Source organism: Mobula hypostoma, chromosome 2, assembly GCF_963921235.1.
Source record: "Mobula hypostoma chromosome 2, sMobHyp1.1, whole genome shotgun sequence".
In the NCBI taxonomy this organism is placed as follows: domain Eukaryota; kingdom Metazoa; phylum Chordata; class Chondrichthyes; order Myliobatiformes; family Myliobatidae; genus Mobula; species Mobula hypostoma.
In genome coordinates, this window is record NC_086098.1 from 204,530,274 (window position 1) to 204,552,404 (window position 22,131).

General features: G+C 38.9%; 1 protein-coding gene across 5 annotated transcripts; it reads left to right on the plus strand.

Moving 5' to 3' along the window:
• Nucleotides 1-205: 205 nt before the first annotated feature.
• LOC134342829 (serine/threonine-protein kinase 35-like) lies at nucleotides 206-14,183 on the plus strand. Of its 5 annotated transcripts, XR_010017117.1 has the most exons (5): nucleotides 206-1,709; nucleotides 8,671-8,837; nucleotides 8,958-9,243; nucleotides 9,443-9,488; nucleotides 10,478-14,183. XR_010017117.1 is itself a non-coding variant. In XM_063041442.1 (2 exons), exon 1 carries the CDS (start codon nucleotides 589-591, stop codon nucleotides 1,675-1,677), a length of 1,089 nt encoding a protein of 362 aa, XP_062897512.1. In that variant the 5' UTR covers nucleotides 206-588; the 3' UTR covers nucleotides 1,678-1,709; nucleotides 10,478-14,183. The 5 variants fall into 5 exon arrangements, 1 of the variants encoding a protein (XP_062897512.1); XR_010017118.1 differs by lacking the exon at nucleotides 8,671-8,837; XR_010017116.1 differs by lacking the exons at nucleotides 8,671-8,837; nucleotides 8,958-9,243.
• The last annotated feature ends 7,948 nt before the right edge of the window (nucleotides 14,184-22,131 follow it).

Genomic DNA, 22,131 nt, shown 5'->3' on the forward strand with positions numbered 1-22,131 from the left:
AAGTGCAAAAGGAATTGGACACATTACAACATGTCAAGCATTGTTTGAACTCCGAAACAAATTAGAAGCGACTGCCCAAAGTTTCTGGAGTAAAACAGTGGGGGGAAGAGACAGCAGCCAGAGCGCAGAATCAGGGCCAATACCAGAGCGACGCTTCCGCCATTCGCTGACACGTGAGTGCGAAAGCTGCCCCGGACTGGCGGCGGGCAGCAGGAAAGGGCGGAGGCAAGGCAGCAGTGAGAGGCCGAGCTTCCCAGGAATGAATGAGAAGAGAGCAGCGTAGCGAGAGGCCCGTTCGGAGTTAGTTGCCTCGTTGGGAGCTCGCTTGATTATCGGCGCAGAGTGGGAAGCAGCTGTAGGTTAATCACCCCCCCTTCCCTCCCTCCCTCCTCAGTGGCCGGGGTGCACCGTCACCCTGAGCTTGAACCGTGAGGGAGCGGCGGCGGATGAGGCGCGCACCGCGGCTGCCTGCAGCCGGCTGTGGGACAGCACAGGGCCCGGCCGCCGCGGCTTGACTCACCCGGCACTCAGCTGCCTTTGCCTCAGTGATGTGGAGCGTGAGCGTCTCCCCTCAGCGACGTGCGGAGCATGGAAACTCGCGACGCCCCAAAAGGTACAAACCGTGAGGAGCGGTCAGCGGCGGGGAGTACCGCCGCCGCGCCGAGGCCGCCGGGCCTGTTGTGGGAACCCAAGTACAGCCTGGTGCAGGAGGTAGGCCGCGGCAGCTACGGCGTGGTGTACGAGGCGGTGGTGAGGAAGAGCGGCGCCCGGGTGGCCATCAAGAAGATCCGCTGCGACGCTCCGGAGAACGTGGAGCTGGCCCTGTCCGAGTTCTGGGCGCTGACCAGCCTGAAGCGGCAACACGAGAACGTGATCCAGTTCGAGGAGTGCGTACTGCAGCGCAACGGCATCGCCCAGAAGATGAGCCATGGCAACAAGCGCTCCGAGTTCTACCTGCGCCTGGTCGAGACCTCGCTGAAGGGCGAGCGCATCCTGGGCGCTGGCGAGCCCTGTTACCTCTGGTTCGTTATGGAGTTCTGCAACGGCGGCGACCTCAACCAGTACGTGCTGTCCCGGAGGCCCGACTCGGCCATCAACACCAGCTTCATGCTCCAGCTGACCAGCGCCATCGCTTTTTTGCACAAGAACCACATAGTCCACCGGGATCTCAAGCCCGACAACATTCTGATTTCGGAGAAGTCAGGAGTTCCCATTCTCAAAGTGGCCGATTTCGGCCTCAGTAAAGTCTGCGTCGTGGGCGGTGGAGCAGCGAATAACAAAAACGTGAACGTCAACAAGTGCTGGCTGTCCTCGGCCTGTGGCTCTGATTTCTATATGGCCCCGGAGGTCTGGGAAGGACACTACACGGCTAAAGCGGATATTTTTGCTTTGGGAATAATTATATGGGCCATGATTGAACGTATAACTTTTATTGATGCCGAGACTAAGAAAGAACTGCTTGGGACCTACGTTAGACAGGGCAGTGAGATTGTACCTGTAGGGGAAGCATTGCTAGAAAACCCAAAGATGGAACTACATATCCCACAGAAAAGGAGAACTTTCATGTCTGAAGGGATCAAGCAACTAATTAAAGACATGTTGGCTGCTAATCCACAGGATCGCCCAGACGCCTTTGAGTTAGAAACTAGGATGGACCAGGTCATTTGTGCTGCCTAAGTTATCTATTGTACAATGGAAACTTGTAAAAGGTATACATTAAGCAAATTATTGATTATGTTTATGGCTAAAGTAGTTGTATATACCAGTATCTGGTGTATCTGGTTACTTCCTGTTTGTAAAATTCTACTTCCTTACTTCAGGTCTTGAATGTAGTATGTCTAAAACACTTAAAAGTGTCTCCAGCTGGTCAAATTTTACTTCTCACTGCTACCAATGTTTTGCAATCGCACTGGAAATTTCTTTCCTCTTCAGGACAAAAGAATGAGGGTATTTTACAGATGTTAAGTTTTCTTGCTCAAAAACGAGCAACATATGGAGGAATGATTCAGGTTTCACAAGTTAAAAAATACTTGGTTAATTATGAGAGTCTTTATTGTTAATATAAATATTGTTTTTCCCTCCCACACTTAATGGATGTTTAATGACTTGGGAGTAATGCCAGAAATTGCAGAAAAGAAAGGGGACCAGAACAGGTGAGTTTACTCCAGAAAAGAAATTGTATTAATTGACAGGCTCAAGGCAACTCAGAGTGTCTGGACTTTGTAGTTGGTCTTACTTGGTCATGTTGATTTTACATGAAGTTGTAAATAGACTCTTTGAATGACAATACTGAACTCTCTTATTGAAAAATACAGTTTGGTTCAATATTTTGGACTGCCACTATTGTGAATCAAACTTGGGGAAGTAGACAAAATGCTGAAAAACGAAAGTCAAGAAATAGTTGTGGAGATTTAGGTCGATAACTGTTGAAATGTTGATTTGATTTGTTGGTCAATTTTTTGTTTCAATGTTTAGGTCCAGTCCATCAAATGAGAAATTAATCTTTCGTTTTAGGTCATTGATGCGCCATGGTGGCTCAGCAGCTTAGTGGTTAAGACAACACTTTATACAGTACCAGCGACCCAGGTTCAGTTCCCGCCGCAGCCTGTAAGGAGTTTGTATGTTCCCCTGTGACTGCTTAGGGTTTTTTTCCGGCAGTTCTGGTTTCCTCCCACAGTCCAAAGACCTACGGGTTGGTCGGCTAATTGGCCACTGTAAGTTCTCTCGTGAATAGGCTCAGGTTCAGATTGATGGGCGGCACAGTCACAGTGCCTGTTCCATGCTGCATCTCAATCAATTAGTAAATAGTTAAAAAGTGAAAATGTTAGTTTCAAGCCACGGGGGTGGTACCATTCTTTATAATATTTCTGTTAAACTCAAAGGAAGCTATGACAAGACCTCATGTTCATATATTTTTTTAGGATTCCAAATTTTCCCTAATTCTTCGTTGCTTTTTGTATTTGACCCATACTGCCCCACCCCCACCATACTAGTTTTTTTTTTATCCCTTTTTAGTCAGTTCCCTTTCGTGTCTACCCCTTGATCATTAGAGCCATGTATTCTTTCCCTAGTTTGCAAATCTTAAAAGTTGTTAACCTGAAACACTAGCATATCTCTCCACAGATCAGATGCTGCCTTGATTTGCCATTTTCAGTGTGTGTATTTCAGATGGCCACCATTGTCAGTATTTTGCTGCTGTCATACTTGGCATTGCTGATGAAATAGGCATTAACTGAAATGTAAAAGCTGATTTTTTTTTCTCCCCATTGGTACTATCTGATTTGTTGTGTTTCCTGTTCTTCCCATGCTCCTTTCCCCCACCCCCTGTGCATCCCAGATCCTCATTTTGTATTTTGGGAGATTATTATTTATGAGGGGGAATACATTTTCAGTGGATAAATTCTGCAATAATTTTAAATAACACTTTATGCTTAAGTTTTATTTTTGTGTTACATGGGGAAATTGCTAGTCTGAGCCAGTAGATGATCATGCATCATTTGGTAAATACTTTTGTGTTTGCGGTGTAGGATGGAGACTTATTATTCTGTTCCAAGTGGATTTGTGCATAGTAAAATTATTATTGGAGCAAACTGGCTGGCTTATTTAATATTCGCATGCAAGCAAGAAGGTCTCATGATATCAATGGAAATACACTAATATCTGATTCTTTCTGCCACCCTATGCCCTATAAAGGGGGTAAAAAAAAAACAACTCCTTGAACTGTGCATTGCTTTGCTGGGAACCTGGTTCATGTCTTGTGCTTTGCAATGAGAGCCACCTTCCTTTGTTTCCCTGTCGGGATTGTAGTCTGGTTCCCTGCCCTCTGGCACTCTTGCAGTGATAATGGCTTGGTGTGAGTCAGAATCCGGTTTAATATCATTGGCATATGTCATGAAATGTGTTGTTGCTACAGCAGTATATTACAAATTTAAAAATGTATAAATTACAATGAGGTATATTAAATAAATAGTGCAAAAGAAGTAGTGAGGTAGTGTACATGGGTTCATTGTCTATTCAGAAATTTGATGGCAGTGGGGAAGAAGCTGTCCCAGAAATGCTGAGTGGTATCTTCAAGCTCCTGTATCTCTTGATGGTAGCAATAAGGAGGACTGGGTGATGGAGGTCCTTAATGGTGGATGCTGCCTTTTTTGGCATTATGTTTGGAAGCTGTCTTTCCGATGCTGGTGCCCATAATGCAGCTGCTGTATTTGCAACTTCCTGCAGTTTTTTCCGATCCTGTTCAGTGGCCCCTCCATACCAGGCGGTAGTGCAACCTGTTAGATGCTCTCCACAGTACATTGTTGTCTTTGTTGACACACCAATCTTCTCAAACTCCTTATGAAATATGGCCTTTTTTGCAATTGCATCAAAATATATGGGCCAGGATACATCTTAAGAGATGTTGATACCCAGGAACTTGAAATTGCTCACCATTTCCACTGCTGACTCCTTGACGAGGACTGGTGTGTGATCTCTTGACTACCCTTTCCTGAAGTCCACTGTCCCTTGGTCTCAGTAATATTAAGTGCAAGGTTGTTGTATCAATACCACTCAACTAGCTGATCTGCCTTACTCCTGTACACCACCTTGTCACCATCTGAAATTCTGCCATTAGTAGTTGTGTCATTGGCGAACTTATAGATAGCGTTTTAAGCTGTGCCTGACCACGCAGTCATAGGTGGTAAAAAGAGTAGAGCAATGGGCTAAGCATACATCCTTGAGGTGTACCAGTGTTGATTGTCAGCGAGGAGGAGATATTATTTCTGACCTGCACCAACTGTGGTCTCCCAGTGAGGATTTCCTCCTAGAAGAGTTTGAGGTAAACTGGGACAAACAGTGATTGCTGAGCACTAAGTTGACTAGGGCTGCACCCTAGCTGGCAAAGTGAGAATGGGGAAACTGTTGGGTACTCTTGGCACCTGCTTCATTTTCTGACAGACTTGTGGCCTCATTCATCATCTATTGGAGATGATGAAAGTTATCTTCTCCTCTAATACATGGAATAATCCCTTGGCTGGAGGAAGCTGCGCAATCAACCACAGGGTGGACAATAGGTTCCATCAAATCTTTTGAGGATCCAAGCAATTTGTTAATGGAGCAGTGGCTACTATTGTTCATCAATGTCATGTGTTTGAACCTTAAATAGCTATGTAGCTGTGCGGTTTGTCACAACCTTCTCAACAGCAGCCCATGTAGGCAATCTTTCCCATACCAAGCCTTGCAATAGGCTTACACCAGGTTCCAGGCACAGCTCATTTTAATGCTGTTTCCACTTGTGCTCTCATTCCTTGGGACAAATTCTGAACACTTTTAGCAAGGTGCTAGTTTAAATTCATTTTCATTTAATAAAGGAAATAGTGATTTGCCATGAAAGGTTGAGTGAGTTAGGGCTTTTCTCTTTGGAGTGAAGAAGGTTGAGAGGTGACTTGATAAGAGATGTATACGGTAAGAGACATAGACCAAGTGTGTAGACAGCACCTTTCCTCCAAAGCTGCAATGGCTAATTTTAAGGTAATTGGAGAAAAATATAGGGGGGGATGTCAGAGGTAGGTTTCATGCAGAATGCTTAGTGTGTGGAATGTACTGCCAGGGATGGTGGGAGGGGCAGATGTATTAGAGACTCTTGGGTAGGCACATGGATGAAAGAAAATTGGAAGGATATAGGGGAGGGAAGGGTTAGATTGATTTTGGAGTAGATTAAAATGTCAGCACAACATTGTTGGCCAAAGGGCCTGTACTGTACTGTGGAGATGTAATAAGATTGTAGGTTTCAGTTTCACTTTCCCTTTTTGCACTGTGATCTTTATATGGCAATATCAATACCTTTCATTTCCTTTAATTGAGTTTGGGCAATGTTCTGTATGTCATTATGCTTGAATCATGCATAGCAGGATATGCAGCTTTTTGGGGAAAAAAATCAGGTAATTTTGGGTGTATGAATGAAAATTTGATGAAAGGTGTAGCGGTTATTGTGACGCTATTATTGCTCTGGGCATTCTGGAATTTAGAGTTAAATTCCGGCGCCGTTCTGTAAGGAGTCTCTGTACATCCTTCCCATGGAACATGTGGATTCTCACCAGGTCCTCCAAGTTTCCTCCCACAGTCCAAAGATGTACCAGGTAGGTTAGTTGGTCATTGTAAATCGTCCTGTGATTAGGTTTGGATTTGCTGGGGGTTGCCAGGACGGCGTGTTTTGCATTGTAACACTAAACAAAGATTGTCATAGGACATTTTAGTTGTGATCAAAACTAAAATAGCAAAGAATTATCTTTTAAGTAAATTTGAAGGTTAAGTAGTTGGTTCAAACCTATCAGGAACAAGTTGGTGTTTGTACCATATGACATTTCGACACCCTCTATTTTGATTGGCAAGTCAGCATAGTAGCTTGTGTTCATAGTATATGTGTAATGTATTAAAACCTCCCAAAGCGCATCGTAGAAAAGTTTTAAAAAGTTAACACTGATCCACGTGAATATACTTAATTTTTGACAGTGTTTATATTATTTCTTGGAGGATGATGAAATTTAAACACTTGAAATCATTTTGAACAAGTTTGATTTGGATAAAACTAGATGTTGGCATAATTCTGCAGTTGATGGCATTTTGATGTAAAGCTAGGGAGCTGTGCTAGACTTGTAGGATCTGAAACCTGTGTTCCATTTTAGGATCTTGCAATTTGTTTTTAAGTATTGAAATTTTTGTACTTTTCCATTCTTGCCATATGCACTTCTTATAAAAACCAACGATGTAGGAAAATCTGGCCCTTTGAGTCTGTTTCATCATTCAATAGAATTGTAGCTGATCTTCTACCTCTTTTTTTTCTAGCATTGTTCCCATATCACTCAGTTGCTTAAAATCTAAAAGTCTAAGAACTTATTTTGAATGAATATAATGACTGAGTCTCAAACTCCCTGAGGTGGAGAAATTTTTCCTCATTTCATTATTAAATGGACCGTCCTTTTTGAAACTGATCCTAGAATTATGAGGCAGGAGCAGTCATTGTTTAGATTGCAAATTATACTGCTGGGTCAAATACACACTTATTTTGCCCTTTATAAATACTGGGGTGACTCAACAAGGCTAGCTTTGCTGTTGGTCTTTTGCATGAAGTCCAGCAGAGGAGCAAACTCGTACTTAGCATCACAGAAGGTCTGTCAGTACTCAGCTCAATAGTGCAAATTTATAATTCCTGCACTTAACTGCAGTTTAATTGTATTCCGAAGTACTGACATTTTGCTGACTAGATTTGGCCCACCATTTCAATACGACTGATTTCTCTGTGACAACAATTTAAATTAAATTATGTGCTTTATGGCATCAGATAATGTCCCTAAGTCTTTGTTTTGAGCTCTACATTTGCCCTCAAGCAAGGCATCCAAACTTAGAGAGCATTTTAATTTGATTTAATTTTAGTATATTGTTTCTAGAAGCTTTCTGGGCTACTGCAGTTAGCCGTTATTGTGACATGGATTATCCTGTTTAGACAAATGTTGCATTGGCAGCTCTGGTCCTTCAACATAAATTAGGTTTAAATGGTGTGTGAAGCATCTTTTTATTTGCTTTAAATTCAGTTTTCAATTTAGCAACAGCAGTATAATGCCTACCTTTGATTCTTTACCACAGTAGTTTATTGTTGGTTGTTACCTATTTACTGCTCAAACTCTTGTATCATTCCACTCACTTAATTTACTCTAATGGAAGTTTAGAAGCAGTTTCATTGGATTGAATCATCGCCAGTTTTTGGTAATTTATTAAATGCATCAGACAGGCCTAACTAAAGTGTGTAAACAGAGAATGGGTGTATTTTTGAGGACCTACTTTACGTGCGTGATAAGGATATTACAGCTATAAACAAGGTGAAACAGCAATTATATTTCATTAGGAGATTGAAGAGATTTAGTTTGTCAACTAACACACTCAAACTTCTACATATATGTACCGTGCAGAGCATTCTGGCAGGCTGCGACACTATCTGGTATGGGTGGGGTGGGGTGGGGGGGGGTGGTTATTGCACAGGATCGAAAGGAGCTAGAGTCAACTCCATCTTAGGTACTAGCCTCCTTACTACCCAAGATATCTTCACGGAGGTACAGAAGTTTGAAGGTAATTCAGGAAAAGCTTCTTCTCTACCATCCGATTTCTAAGTGGACATTGAACCCATGAACACTACCTCACTTTTTTTAGTATATCATTTCTGTTTTTGCACCATTTTAAATCTATTCCATATACTTGTATACTTACTGCAATTGATTTACTTATTTTTTCTATTAGGTATTGCATTATGTGGCTGATGCTAAGTTAACAAATTTCATGACGCATGGTGGTGATGATAAACCTGATTCTGATTTTTGCAGGGAAATTTGCATTAAAGCAATGTCTAAATGTATTCCAGAAATTTATATTGTCTATCCATTTACCTGATGCAAAACATTTCATAAGGTGTCTGTAGGTGATCTTTGTGCCAAAGTTATTAATATATTGTGCAGATGGCACATTGCTATATTATGTTATTAGCTTTGAGAGAAGTTCTTTTCAAAACATGGATCCATTCTTATGACTAACAAACACTTTTGGAGTTCAAAGTAAAACAATTTTACAAAATGTACTGTATCTGAATTTGCAAATGTGGGATCTTGATTAGTTGAGGCATCTTTATGCTTTTGTTCACAGTTCTTGGCTTCCCACCCTCAACCTTTCTTCAACTGTTGAAATGTGAAATATGTCTAAGCTCATTGTTACTTTGGGTTGTTGATGAGCAGGCCTAGGATTTAAAATCGGAGAATGTCTTTCATGTGCTTTGCTGATTTCAGTATGCTGCATAGCATGTTATTTCAGCAGTAAGTTCCCTTTTTTAAAAATATTCCATAAATTATGAGAAAGCAGAGCAATTTGGCAGTTTGATCCTTTATATATTTGTAATATTAATAACATCTTATTTCTCTTTTGTCTCTGTGCAGGCCAATTTGAAGCAAGTTTTGTTTAGAAAAAGATCTTTTTACAATGACCTCCCAGTTCTGGAAACACATTTTTGCTTCTCCACCCACCCCACTTTCTTTGTGTTTGACTCTGAATTACCTCATTTTAATCTCTTGTGTCATTACCATGTTTGTAATTCCCTAGAGGAGCTTTGTTTTCTCATGGGGGGAAAAAGCAAATAAACTGGACGTAATTTTCAACTTATGAGCAACTTCTGCAGATAACATAGGGAAAAGTGCCTCTGCCATGAACCTACTTTATCATTCAGTAAGATCTTGCCTAATTTTGCATCTGTGTATAATTTTAAGATGTATCAGCTAAATTCTGATTTGATCTATTGTTTCAGTACTCTGCATACTGTTTTAAAAATTATTGGATGTTTGGGATGAAAAAGAATGGACCTTTTGCTTGTTGACTATAATGGTGGTGATGCAGAATTAATGAATGAAAATGTTTTGCTCTGTAGATAAATATGGAGTATCATCTGACATCAAGAAAACTGACATGTAGAGGTAAATATGTCAAGTTTATTAGGTTATGCTACTGGTTCAAGATGTACTCCTTGTATATCAAGTAACATTTTTACTTCATAAAGGTGAGGTAATCCAGGTATTCTCTTGGTGTTTCAAAAGGTTTCCCGGATAGCACATTTTCCTGACTCCGTTCACCTTCAACCTTGGTTGTTGGCCAATTATGGCATGCAATTCTCCCTACTGCTCCTATGATTTGCAGATTGCTGTAATTTTCTTGTGGGCATGTAGGTATATCTGTCCATATATGTATATGGAGTGAAGTACTTGCAGCTTTTTACTATCCTTTCGTCAATTTTTCTTGCAATATTGTTTGAAGATGGATGTTTTAATGTTGTGGATTCCAAATAATTTTAAAAGCATAGGGAGCTCTAATAATGGGTGTGGTTGGAATTTTCCTGATTCTACCACTTTAAATGTCATGTCAGTTATTTAAGGATAAACTGATCATCTAACTGCCTGTTTTGAAAGAGGTAACCATGATATTGTTCAGGCATCTTTGGGTTTGCATCTGAATTATCTGTATATTTAAGAAAAATGTTGTTACTTCTCACACTTTGTGGTGCATCAGGTGGTATTTTGTGCCATTTCCATAGCATTTGTCTGTTTCTTATGAGGCCAAGTTGGTAGTTTGATGCTCAATCCACCACGGATGGAAACCATGCAAGCAGCTAGCTGGATTCCATCCCAGGACCAGTGATGATGCCGCTATATCACTGGCTGATATATTTAAAAAGTAACTACTTTATATTCTTTGGAAATATGAAGACAAATGCGATTGTAGAGGAATATTCTGAGGACCCTAGAAACAAAAAGGGAGCTATGATAAATAACAGATTTTCTAAGTTGGGATCCCTCCTAAACTAGATAATTTAGTAAACAACATTTTGATAGTTGTCATTGTGGTTGTATTTAACAATATTTTGAACAATATATTCAATATAATTTTGTAAACTGTTTTTAAATTTCAGGTGGAGAACTTGGAACATAAGCTTTTTCTCAAGTGGATGGGACTTTCCATAGAAATAAAGCTGAACAGCTTCCTTATCATACAAGGATTGGAGACTTGCCACATTTAGAGCTTCAGTGCTAGCTCATGTCAGGACGAGGAAAGCTATGCAATTAAATTGCTCAGATCATTTTTTGTGTGGGGAGGGTGCTGAGAAGGTGGGGGGATATTTTGGGGGTTTGGGAAAGATGTTGACCATGCAATTAAACTTGTATTTACACTATTTCATTGTACCTTCACTTTATCTGATTAAATGGTGTCCTTGAACATTTAATTGGGTGGATTGAATTCTTAATAGTTGTATGACCCTTGTGTTTATCTTTTATTTTTTTGTAAAGTTATGTAAGTAACAAAAAATAGAAGCATCTGCACTTGTCTTTCTGTGTGATTTTTAAAATGATCAGCATAAATGACCAGAGTGCCTTAAATTATAGATTTACTGATGCTAAATTGAATTTTAGAAACTCCTAGCTACAAGTAGTTTTTTTTCTCTCTCTCTTACTGTATTGGGAGATAGTTCTAATGGCCTGGGTTGAAGTGTGTCTGGTAATCTGATAACCTAGCAAAGATTGATTCAGTCATAAATTTAGTAGCTTCGTCAAATGTAGAATTGAATAAACATAACTGTTTGGAAGTTAAAAGTTAACACTTACCATTTGCACCAGCCTTGCCCCCAACTCATCACTTCACCCCTTGTATTTATATTAAAAAAAAGTGGAACCAGAAAACTGGGTTATATAGAGTTAGGTATTTGGATTGAGGATAAAGGAAATAAAAATCTAATTGCTCAGCAACCACATTTTAAAATGCACATCAGTCAATTTTACAGGTCACTGAGGTCGTTAATGTGGAAATTAGAAAATTGCCTATGTTGATTTTCTTGAAGTATGTAAACATACTCAATGCTGTGATGGCAGGTTTGAGACTTAAAAAAATCCAAGTTTTCAGCACTCCTGATTTTCCATCAGTGTTTCTAGAAGAATTGAATGTTGTGATTTAAGGTGTGCTAGCCTCTGCATCATGAATGGAGTCTCAATTTTGGTACTATTATCAATTACTGTGCAATAAGTGACTTGAGGTCCTTGATGCTGATACAGTGTATACCAAAGTAGAAAAGCTTGACCTTTAACCATTCAGTACAAAGAAAATATCCTCCTGTTAACAGGTAATTAGAATAATTTGTTTTATTTTTGCCACTAGTTTGAACATGTAGTATGGAGGCTGGCTCTCCAAAGTATTCTAAAGGATCCCCAGTACACACATTACTACTAGGATGAAACCTGAGAATTATGACCAAGATATGCAAGTGCCATCAACTTGCGTCATCTTAAAATCTGATGATGAACCAATCTGGTTTTCTTCCAATGAAGTTTTATCACATTCTAACTTGATCTATCACTTGAATATCAAAAGTGGTTTATTATTTTCAATGTCAGTTGCAATATCAGAACCATTATGGAGTGTAAACTTTGAATTTAATGATACATTGTGAAAATATTTTTAAAAGTCTTCAAGCTTTGAGCATTGGACTGTAGATGTGATCAAGACATAAATATATGGAAACCATTTTTAATTCGTTTGTATAGCATTATTTATATAAGCTTAATATATGGCTTTCTCTTTCAGAATACTGAGTAATTTGAACAAATTTGACGATCAGGTGTAAAGTTTATTTGTCAAAAGGTAATCTGTAAATATTTGCCTTTTTTTGAGAAAGTGACCATATTTACTTATTTCTACAATTGATTTTGTGGTTTGCACTTGGCTTTGCTTAACTCTGTAGCCTAAGCACTATAATACATCACTCTAGTAATGAAACTGAGGGCAAATTTTAAAACACTGGCCTTTAGTTACAAAGATCTGAAACAATTGCCAAGGTGAGGGTTTACTGTTTCCAGAGATTAAACAAAATCTTATTAAGCTTTTCATATCAACACCTTAATGGATCAGAGAAATTTCAAGGTTTTCTCCCCAGTTTGGGGATTCAAGATATAACTTTGGTCGATACTACTAATTAGCAATTGAAATAGATGAAGTGTTAAATTCTTGAAAACTTTGAATTGTTACATTTACATATTACTTAGGAATGCTCCTTTATTTAAAATCTACATGCTGTTAATTCATTTGGAGCAAAATGCAAGGATATAATTTTAATGTTTAATTTTGGAAACTGAGTTGAAATGTGCAGAACTGTTTTTTTAATTGGGATTCTTAATCTGCAAATTGAGTCTTTAACCTTAGTATTTCTAAGAATGTATCAGATTAAACCTGTATCAAATGATGCTTATCTTTAGTGATGCCCTTCCCCATTTGGGCCAGATAAAATGAGTACTCTGTATTTGCTGATATGTGGATATTTTTATAATTGATGTTACAGACTTTCCCTTCATCCCTGGAGCAGTATTTTATGCTGAATGTACTTTGAGTATTTGTGTAATGTTCTATTATGTATTTAGTGTGTTAGAACATAGCAAGTTAAAGAAAAGTAATGTGTTCTCCAGTAATTGTTAGAGCTGAAAATTATACTCAAGAACATTTGTAGGATTCAAGGCATAGTTCTTAAGAATTAAAACAAGTCCTTACTATATAGGGACGCTGCCAAAAAGTATCTTTAAAAAATACTTAAAGCCAAGAATGCTCCAAATGTAGTTTTTGAAAATAAATTAATACAGTTTTGAATTACCTTGTTTACCAGATCAATATGACCACTTAAGCATCAGGAAGTTAGCTGAATTTCAAACAAATAAATGGAGGCTGAATTGAAAATAGAAAAATCTGAAATGTGTATTGAAACTAAAGCATTGATGCTTCTACTAATGGGAAGAACATCTCAATGACTTTTTGCCCAACTTGCATTAATTGACCATCAGACATAAATATGTACTTGCTTTTCTTTTGCCATATAACTTAATGTCCTTTGAAGCCAGGATGACAATGTGGCTTGGGTATTGCAGGAAGATGGCACTTGCATATTGAGATCAAATCCAAACTGAAGATCTTGAGTTGCAGTGCTTGTTAATCTAGGGATAAACATGCTATAGTTTGATGTAATGTGTACTTTCCTCTACAGTTTGGCTTATGTAACTGCATGGACATGTCGCAACAAATCTTTTTACAATCTTAGCAGCTAAAATACAGGAAAAGATGTGTCTACTGGTAGATGAGCTGTTCTTTTCAAAGTTACTTCGGACTATGATTCTGGAAATGGAGGGAAGAAATGAGGGAACAGATTCTGAGCATTTTGTATAGGGACACTGCTAGTTGTAACTGTGAGCGTTTAGGATATGTTTACTGAAGAGTTTTTGTGGTTTACAGAAGGATTTGTTTCAAGAGAATCCTTGTTTGTTTCTACCTCGTATGCAGGACATCACTCAAGTCTTGCTGGCTGATGTAACACTGCTTGTATGGTTGATTTTTGCGAATGCATTAAGTTGCTTCCAAGAATCTTTACTTCTATGCAAATTTTTTGTATTCAAATTTGAAACACTGTAATACCATAATATCTTTGTTGGTCCTTCTGCATGGAACACATCTTGTGGACCAATATTGAATATTGTTTCATTTTCTTATTTAACATGATTTGTAGTTTGGACTGGAGCCATTTGAATCTTCTAATATTGTCTTGGGAAGAAATTTTGACATGTTATTTCAGCAATAAAGGGTTTTAAAATGTCATTGAGCTGATTGTTTTAATTTGAGTTTAATATTTCTGTTTTCAAGCTCTGACATCAAGGAATGAAATACGTTTGAGATTGTTTAAGCAGCATCTATACACTTGTGTTATTAAGCATTTGATGCACAAGGTTTTCAATTTTGGCCTGTGAGCAAGATGACCTTTGAACCAAGCCAAGCCTCCTGACTTTCTAAATGAGCTTGCCTTTAGTAGGGTGTTTGATAAGACCTTGTCAAACACCTTACTGAAATCTATATATACACACACTATTTCCACCTTCAATGTGTCATATCCTCAAAGAATTCAGTTGGGCTCCTAAGGCATGACCTACCCATTATAAAGCTATGCTAAGTATCCCTAATTAGAATATGCTTTTCCAAATGTTTGTAAATGCTCTAAGAATCTTCAATAGTTTCCAACCACCGAAGTAAGACTCATGAGTCTACAAGCTTATTTCTACTCCCTTTATTGAGAAAAAAATAAAATTTATCATTCTCCAATTATCTGATACCACACCTGTGGCCAGTGAATACACAAAGATCATTGCCAAAGATGCAGCAATCTTTCCTCACTTCCCTTAGTAGGCTGGGATTTATTCCATCCTGCCTTGGGGACTAATGTTTTTCAAAAGTTGCAGTTTAGCCTCTTAATGTTGACCTGTTCTAGCATATCAGTCTGCTTTACACTGGCTTCAGAAACCAAAAGTCCCTCTTGCTGGTGAATACTGATCCTACTTGCTCCAACTCCAGGCAAGTTTCCTCTCATCTCTGACTGACTCCATCCTCATTCTGGTCATTTATTGGTTCTTCACATGTGTAGAATATCTTGAGGTTTTCCTTAATCTTACTCGGGTCCCTTTCTAGCTCTCCTAAATCCTTATGCCCTGTGTATTTTAAACAACTTTAGATGAAAATCTGTCCATAAGATTATAACTTGTCTAAATGGCTCAATTTACAATTAATGCCTGAGTTATTTACTGCAAGGTAAATACAATGATCACAAGTGTGGACAGCAGTAAAATAATCTTGTTGCAATAGTGCTGAAGTAGTTCCATATTTGAGAAAACAAATTACAAACATGTGGAACAATGATTAATAGCTAAGGTTGTGGAAGTAGGTGTTTAGCTTTTCTCTGATAAAGATGTCAATAGACTAACACTGAGGCATAAAGGTTGCAAGTTTTTTTTTCTTTTTACTATTTTTTGGACTTCTCCCTCTATCATTTTGACACATGTTCAGTGTCTACCATGGATGTTCAATCCCTTAATGCCTATTATGCGGCGATCCAAATAAACATGATTACTGGGAGAGTGAAATCCCTTGAATTCATTTTACAAATCCCTTTATATCTAAGCCCCCTGCAGTAAGACAAGTGCTGTCATTATTGGAAAAGTTAAAATCCCCTATTTTGCTTTTGCACATCCACGGTGGTACCCACAAAGCTGCTTCTCTACTCCCTATATGCTCATATCTGTGGGTGGATTCTGTTTAGCTCCATTTTTGCAGCTTATACTACCATAGTGGACTGAAACTGTGTGCAGGAAGGTGATAGCCTGGTGGGATGGTGTCAGAGTCAAAAGCAGGTTAACATATGTGGAACATAAATCAGTCAGCACAGGAACAGACCCTTTGGCCCACAATGTTGTGCTACCACAATTAAATTAGCAGGCAAATGGCTAACTAAATTAATCTCTTCTGCCTTCATAATATCCACATCCTTCTGTTTTTCTCATTTTCATATGCCTTTCTGAATTCAAAAGTCCCTAATGTATCTGCCTCTACCACCATCCCAGGCAGTGCATTGGAGACACCCAGCAAAAAACTTGTTCCTCATCTTTAAAATGACTCCCTCTCAGCTTAAGTGCATGCCCTGTAATATTAGACATTTCAGCCCTGAGAATAAGATACTGTGTCTCTACTGTCTTTCAATCTTATAAACCTCCTCTCAACCTCTGCCACTTCAGATAAAACAACCCAAGTTTGTCCAACCTCATTACCAAGATTTAGAGGGAATGTGCTATAAACTTCTTCATCCTCTCCATACTTACTACAATGGAGCAACTGGACCTGTATGCAATACTCCAGATCTGGTCTAATTAGTTTTATAAAATTGCAGCATAACTTCTTGACTTCTGAACTCAATGCCTCAACTAATGAAGACAAGCATCCCATAAACTATCTTAACTACCCTATGAATCTATGCAGACACTTTCAGGGAGCTATGAACTTTGACCCCAAGATCATTGTGCACATGAATACTTAAGGATATTTCCCTTAACAGTGCGCTTTACTGTCTCTTTATATTTGACATATCAAGATGTAACTCCACATTTGACTGGGTTAAAATCATTTTACCATTTCTCCACCCATATCTGCAACTGATCTGCAATGCCTACAAAAAGTATTCACCGCCATGTGCCTTGCCCTGCCCCCCTCCAACCTTGGAAATTTTCATATTTTATTGTTTTACAGCATTGAATCACAGCAGTTTTAATTTGGCTTTTTTTTGTCTGTGGTTAACAGAAAAGACTTGTGTAAAAGTGAAATCAAGTTTCTACAAATTGGTCTAACTTTATTACAAAAATTAAACACAAAGTATTTAGTAGCTGCACCTTTGGCAGCAATTACAACCAGAGTCTGTGTGCTTGGTCTCTAACAGCTCCGCACATCAGGACACAGCAATTTCACCCCCCCCCCCCCCATTCTATTTACAAAACTGCTCAAGTTCTGTCAGATTGCATGGGATTGTAAGTGAACAGTCCTTTACAATTCCAGCCACAAATTCTCAATTGCATTGAGGTTTGGACTCTGACGTCCACTCCAGGACATTAACTTTGTTGTTTTTAAGCCATTCTTGTGTGGCTTTGGTTTTATGCTTGGAGTCATTGCCTTGTTGGAAAATAAATCCTCTCCCAAGTCTCAGTTTTCTTGCAGACTGCATCAGGTTTTCCTCCAGGAGTTTCCTGTATTTTGCTACATTCATTTTACCCTCTACCTTCACAAGTCTTGCAGAGCCTGCTGCAGTGAAGCATCCCCACAGCATGACGCAGCCACCACCATGCTTCACGGTATGGATGGTGTGTTTTTGATGGTGTAGTGTTTGGCTATGCCAAACATAGCATTTAGTCTGAAGGCTAAAAAGCTCAATTTTGGTTTCATCAGACCATAGAACTTTCTTCCGGCTGACTTCAGAGTCTCCCATATGCCTTCTGGCAAACTCTGGCTGAGATTTTGAGAGTGTTTTTTCAACAATGGCTTTCTTTTTGCCACTCTCCCTTAAACCTACAACTGGTGAATCACCTGGGCAACAGTTATATGCGCGATCTCTCCCATCTCAGCCACTGAAGCTTTTAATTCCTCCAGGGTTATCATAGGTCTCCTGGTGAACTCCCTCATTAGTTCCTTTCTTGCACAGTCACTCAGTTTTTGAGGAAGACCTGCTCTCGAAAGATTTACAGCTGTGTCATATTCTTTCCATTTCTTGATGATTGACAATTGTACTCCAAGGGATATCCAATTACTTGGAAATCTTCTTGTATCCATCTGTGCTTTTCAATAACCTTTCAATAACTGTGCTTTCAATAACCTTTTTTGCAGAATTCCTTGGAGTGTTCTTCTGTCTTCTTGGTGTTGTTTTCACCAGGATACTGAGTCACCAGCAGTTGGTTAACCTTCTTCCTTCTGATATTTGATAGCAGTTGGCAGTCCAACTTAAAGTCCACCACCAACTGGACTGGAGTGTGGTGTAGAGAATTGGGAAATAAAACCCCCACTAGTTCTTTATCAAATGAAAACTAAATTACCCCAAAACCCTATAGATTGTAAATATTGAAAGACAATATTGTGAATTTAATTAAAGTCACTTCCATAACTTAGTTTTTTTTAAATGAAAACTATCAACCCCCAAAGATAGTAGTGAAGCCTGCAATTTTTTTTTCTTTCAACCTTATATATTTCACATTGTATAAGAATGATGACAAAACCTACACACCTTGGAGTGATGTTTTCCAACAAGATACCGTACAAGGAATAATTAAGCATAGTATTCCCAGTTCTACGTCGAGTCAATATAATTCCTTGCCTTCTTGTTTTATCCTCTTCTCCAATCAATCTAAAAGTTTTGTGTATTCTGTAAAGGTGTCTCACTTTACGCCCCTTCTCCCGCAACTCTTGCCATGATCCGCAGATTCTTAGCCTCACCCAACTCTCAGCTTCTGATTTGCTAAGTGGAAGCTCTATAACCACAGATGAATTTTATCGGCTTTATTGGCCAATTGACCCAAACTCACTCATTCCCTCAAACACCTCTATGTGTAGACAGAAACATGTAAACCTATACTTTGAATATGAAATAAAGATTGAAGAGCTTCCAGCACTAAATCTGACCTATTGCTAGAATGACCTGTTTTAAGACTAGTCATAACTGAAAAAGAATCTGAACAAATTTCATCTTTGCAAGGACAAATTTCCTCCACACATTGTAAGCCCAAAATGATGGCAACCAATTCTGCTGAATATATTAATAGGTGGTTAGCAAGACATTTCTTTAGTGTTACCTGTAATTCAGCACTAAAACAGCCACACTAATATTCCCAGTTAAATTATCTTTTGATCCATCAGCAAAAATAGTCAACATATCACAATAATTTTCCTTAACATATTGATGAACCAACAGACTCTCAGGCATATCAGGATCCTTGGAATTCATTAAATCATGTAGCCTAAAATCAACTAAAGTTATTGGAAAAAACCAAACTGAAGTTACTGAAGCTATTATGGGACATATTGCATAATTCAGCAAACCCACATTCCTAGCGTGATAAGAACCCAGACACCTAAAACTAACTCCCTTGTTGTGATGTTCCCAACAGTCGTCCAACATGCTTTTAGCAGGGTGATCATTTCCCTGCCTCCTGAAATTAATCCAGTATGTTAACATCAATTTCACCTTCCGCAACTGTAAGGGTAATTGTCCCATTTCAACGAGTAAAGCCAAGACAGGAAGTGACCTTACTGGACTACAACACAGTCTTCTTGCCTGTGCTTGTATCACATCAAAACATTTTAAATTAGTCCTTAGTCCAGCAAGGTATGGCCTTTCTTCTAATTAATGCCCTTTTTAAATAGGAATCACTTCCACCAGAGTTTGATGAATAAAATGACATCTTTCTTTGAAGAAGTTCACTTCATCCTTGACATTCAGCCCGGACAGATGTTCATCACACAAAACCTTAAACCTCTCCCAATTTGCTTTACCAAAATTCCACCTCATAAAGGTGGCCTCCAGTCTCCTATACAAATCCAAACCCAAGCTTACAAATAAGGAAAAATTATCACTTCCTCATGTTTCATCCTCCATGACATTCCACTCACTCTAGCCAGAATGTTCAAAACTCAAGTTAAGTCTATAGCAGTTTCAGAACTATTATGAACATTAAATCTCATACTCCTCCCATCATTAAGACTCACAAGATGGGAAATACCTAAAACTTCTTCTAGAATCAAAATATTGCCATCATTCAGTGAACAACCCCACAGTGAACTATGTGCATTAAAATGCCCACACAATATAGCACTTAGTGAGCTAGATATGCTTTTCAACAAATCAAAATCTTTCCCCAAGGGTTGTGAAAATTTACCACTTTAATACCCCTAACCATTGAATCAAACACTTCTAATACATGTGCCTCGTATACTTCATTTACATTCACAATTCTATGTCTTATCCTTTTCCTTATAAAACTTGCAACACTACTCCCTCTACCAACTAACCTATCACATCTAATTACAATATATTCCTGCAAAGAAAATCTTAAAATGTGGTAACAACCAGGTTTCCTGAATACATATAACATTGGGTAGATTTGATAAATCAGAAATAAACTTTTTACAGTCTGGACCATTAGAAATTAGGCTTCTTGCATTCCACCGCAATATTCTTAATCCCTTCGTGTGTTTTCACAAGGAGACTGAAATACAGATACCCTGCCCATCAGAGCTTCATTTACAGCTTCCCACATAACATCAATTATACCCAGATACTTTTCAGCAGCTTTCACAATAATTTTAATTTTCTCAGTACTAGATGCCTGAGCAGAGCAATTCACCACATCCACTGTGAATATCACGAACTTCATTTCATCAACTAGTAAAAGTATCTTTACTAAGAGAACTATGATGCCAACATATAGCTTCTAACTTCACATCCTCTTCTCCGACTGGTAATACTTCATCAATATTTGGTTTGACTTTTTGCAAGGCTTCTGCACAAGACACACTTAATTGTACTTTAACTTGAACTTCGGCTGCCTTCTTAAGCACTTCACATCCTCTACAAGCCGCACTATGTTCTCCTCTGCAAATACAACAATTAAACTTAATGCCTTCGCAAGCTTCATACTTATGTTCCCTACCACACCTACTGTTGTAGTTCCCCATGACATACTGCTGCCACATGCCCAAACCTCTGACATTTGTAACATCTAAGCAGGAATATAAGCTCGAACATTATAACTAACACACCCCAAATTAACTTTATCAGGGAGATTTACCTCATTAAAATATATCAATACAGATAAACTATCCATCCTTTCCCCATTTCTGACTACTTGCAATCTCTTTACCTCCTTAACCTTGCCTCCCAATAAATGAGATTTAACCTCTTCTATTGAAATCTCCACCAGAACACCCTTTACAAAAACCCTAATGCCTCTATATTCATTCAGGCAACAATTATCTTTTTGGCAAGTAAAGTCTTCAAGAGTAATGCCTTTTCAGGCTGTTTCTTATTCTTAAGAAGAATTAACACATTACTTCCTCTTAAAGTACAAGAACAATCTATATTCTCTATAGTAGATTTTAATTCTGTAGTTAATTTAAATGGGATTGATAGAAGGTGGCTATTCCAGGTCAAGTTTAAACAATACCTTAAAGTTTCCTTTCCATTTTTTTTTCCAAACTATCATGCCTTTCCTTTCCATCACTTGAAATCATTCCAATATTATGTTTCTTTTTCCATATTCCAGATCTAGATTCAACTTTATTCCAACCTCCTCCCATCAACCTGCATTCTCCCAAACCCTCCATTTCTGGTTCCTTTTCCAGTCCCTCCCCCTACTTGAACATACACTATTTTTCAACATTCAGAAGTTGCCAGCCAGCTGAACCAACTTCAGCCAATGCCCAAGCCAGCTCTAAAACAAGCCAGCAATTCAATCCACAAACCTGCCTGTCCTGGCAGACCTATTGTCTCAGCTTGCTCCTGCCCCACCAAACTCGTTTCTGCATACCTCGACACAGTTTTATCCCCCCTTCTTCAATCCCTTCCTACCTATGTTTGTGATACTTCTCACACTCTTAAACTTTTTGATGATTTTAAGTTCCCTGGCCCCCACCGCTTTATCTTCACCATCGATGTCCAGTCCCTATATACTTCCATCCCCCATCAGGAACGTCTCAAAGCTCTCCGCTTCTTTTTGGATTCCAGACCTAATCAGTTCCCCTCTACCACCACTCTGCTCCATCTAGCAGAATTAGTCCTTACTCTTAATAATTTTTCCTTTGGCTCCTCCCACTTCCTCCAAACTAAAGGTGTAGCTATGGGCACCCATGTGGGTCCCAGCTATGCCTGCCTTTTTGTTGGCTTTGTGGAACAATCTATGTTCCGAACCTACTCTGGTATCTGTCCCCCATTTTTCTTTTGCTACATCGACGACTGCATTGGCGCTTCTTCCTGCACTCATGCTGAGCTCGTTGACTTTATTAACTTTGCCTCCAACTTTCACCCTGCCCTCAAGTTTACCTGGTCCATTTCTGACACCTCCCTCCCCTTTCTAGATCTTTCTGTCTCTATCTCTGGACACAGCTTATCCACTGATGTCTACTATAAGCCCACTGACTCTCACAGCTATCTGGACTATTCCCCTTCTCACCCTGTCTCTTGCA

What these genes read in the sequence shown, in the direction of transcription:
- LOC134342829 (XM_063041442.1), top strand. Translation starts at nt 589, where the DNA reads ATGGAAACTCGCGACGCCCCAAAAGGTACAAACCGTGAGGAGCGGTCA.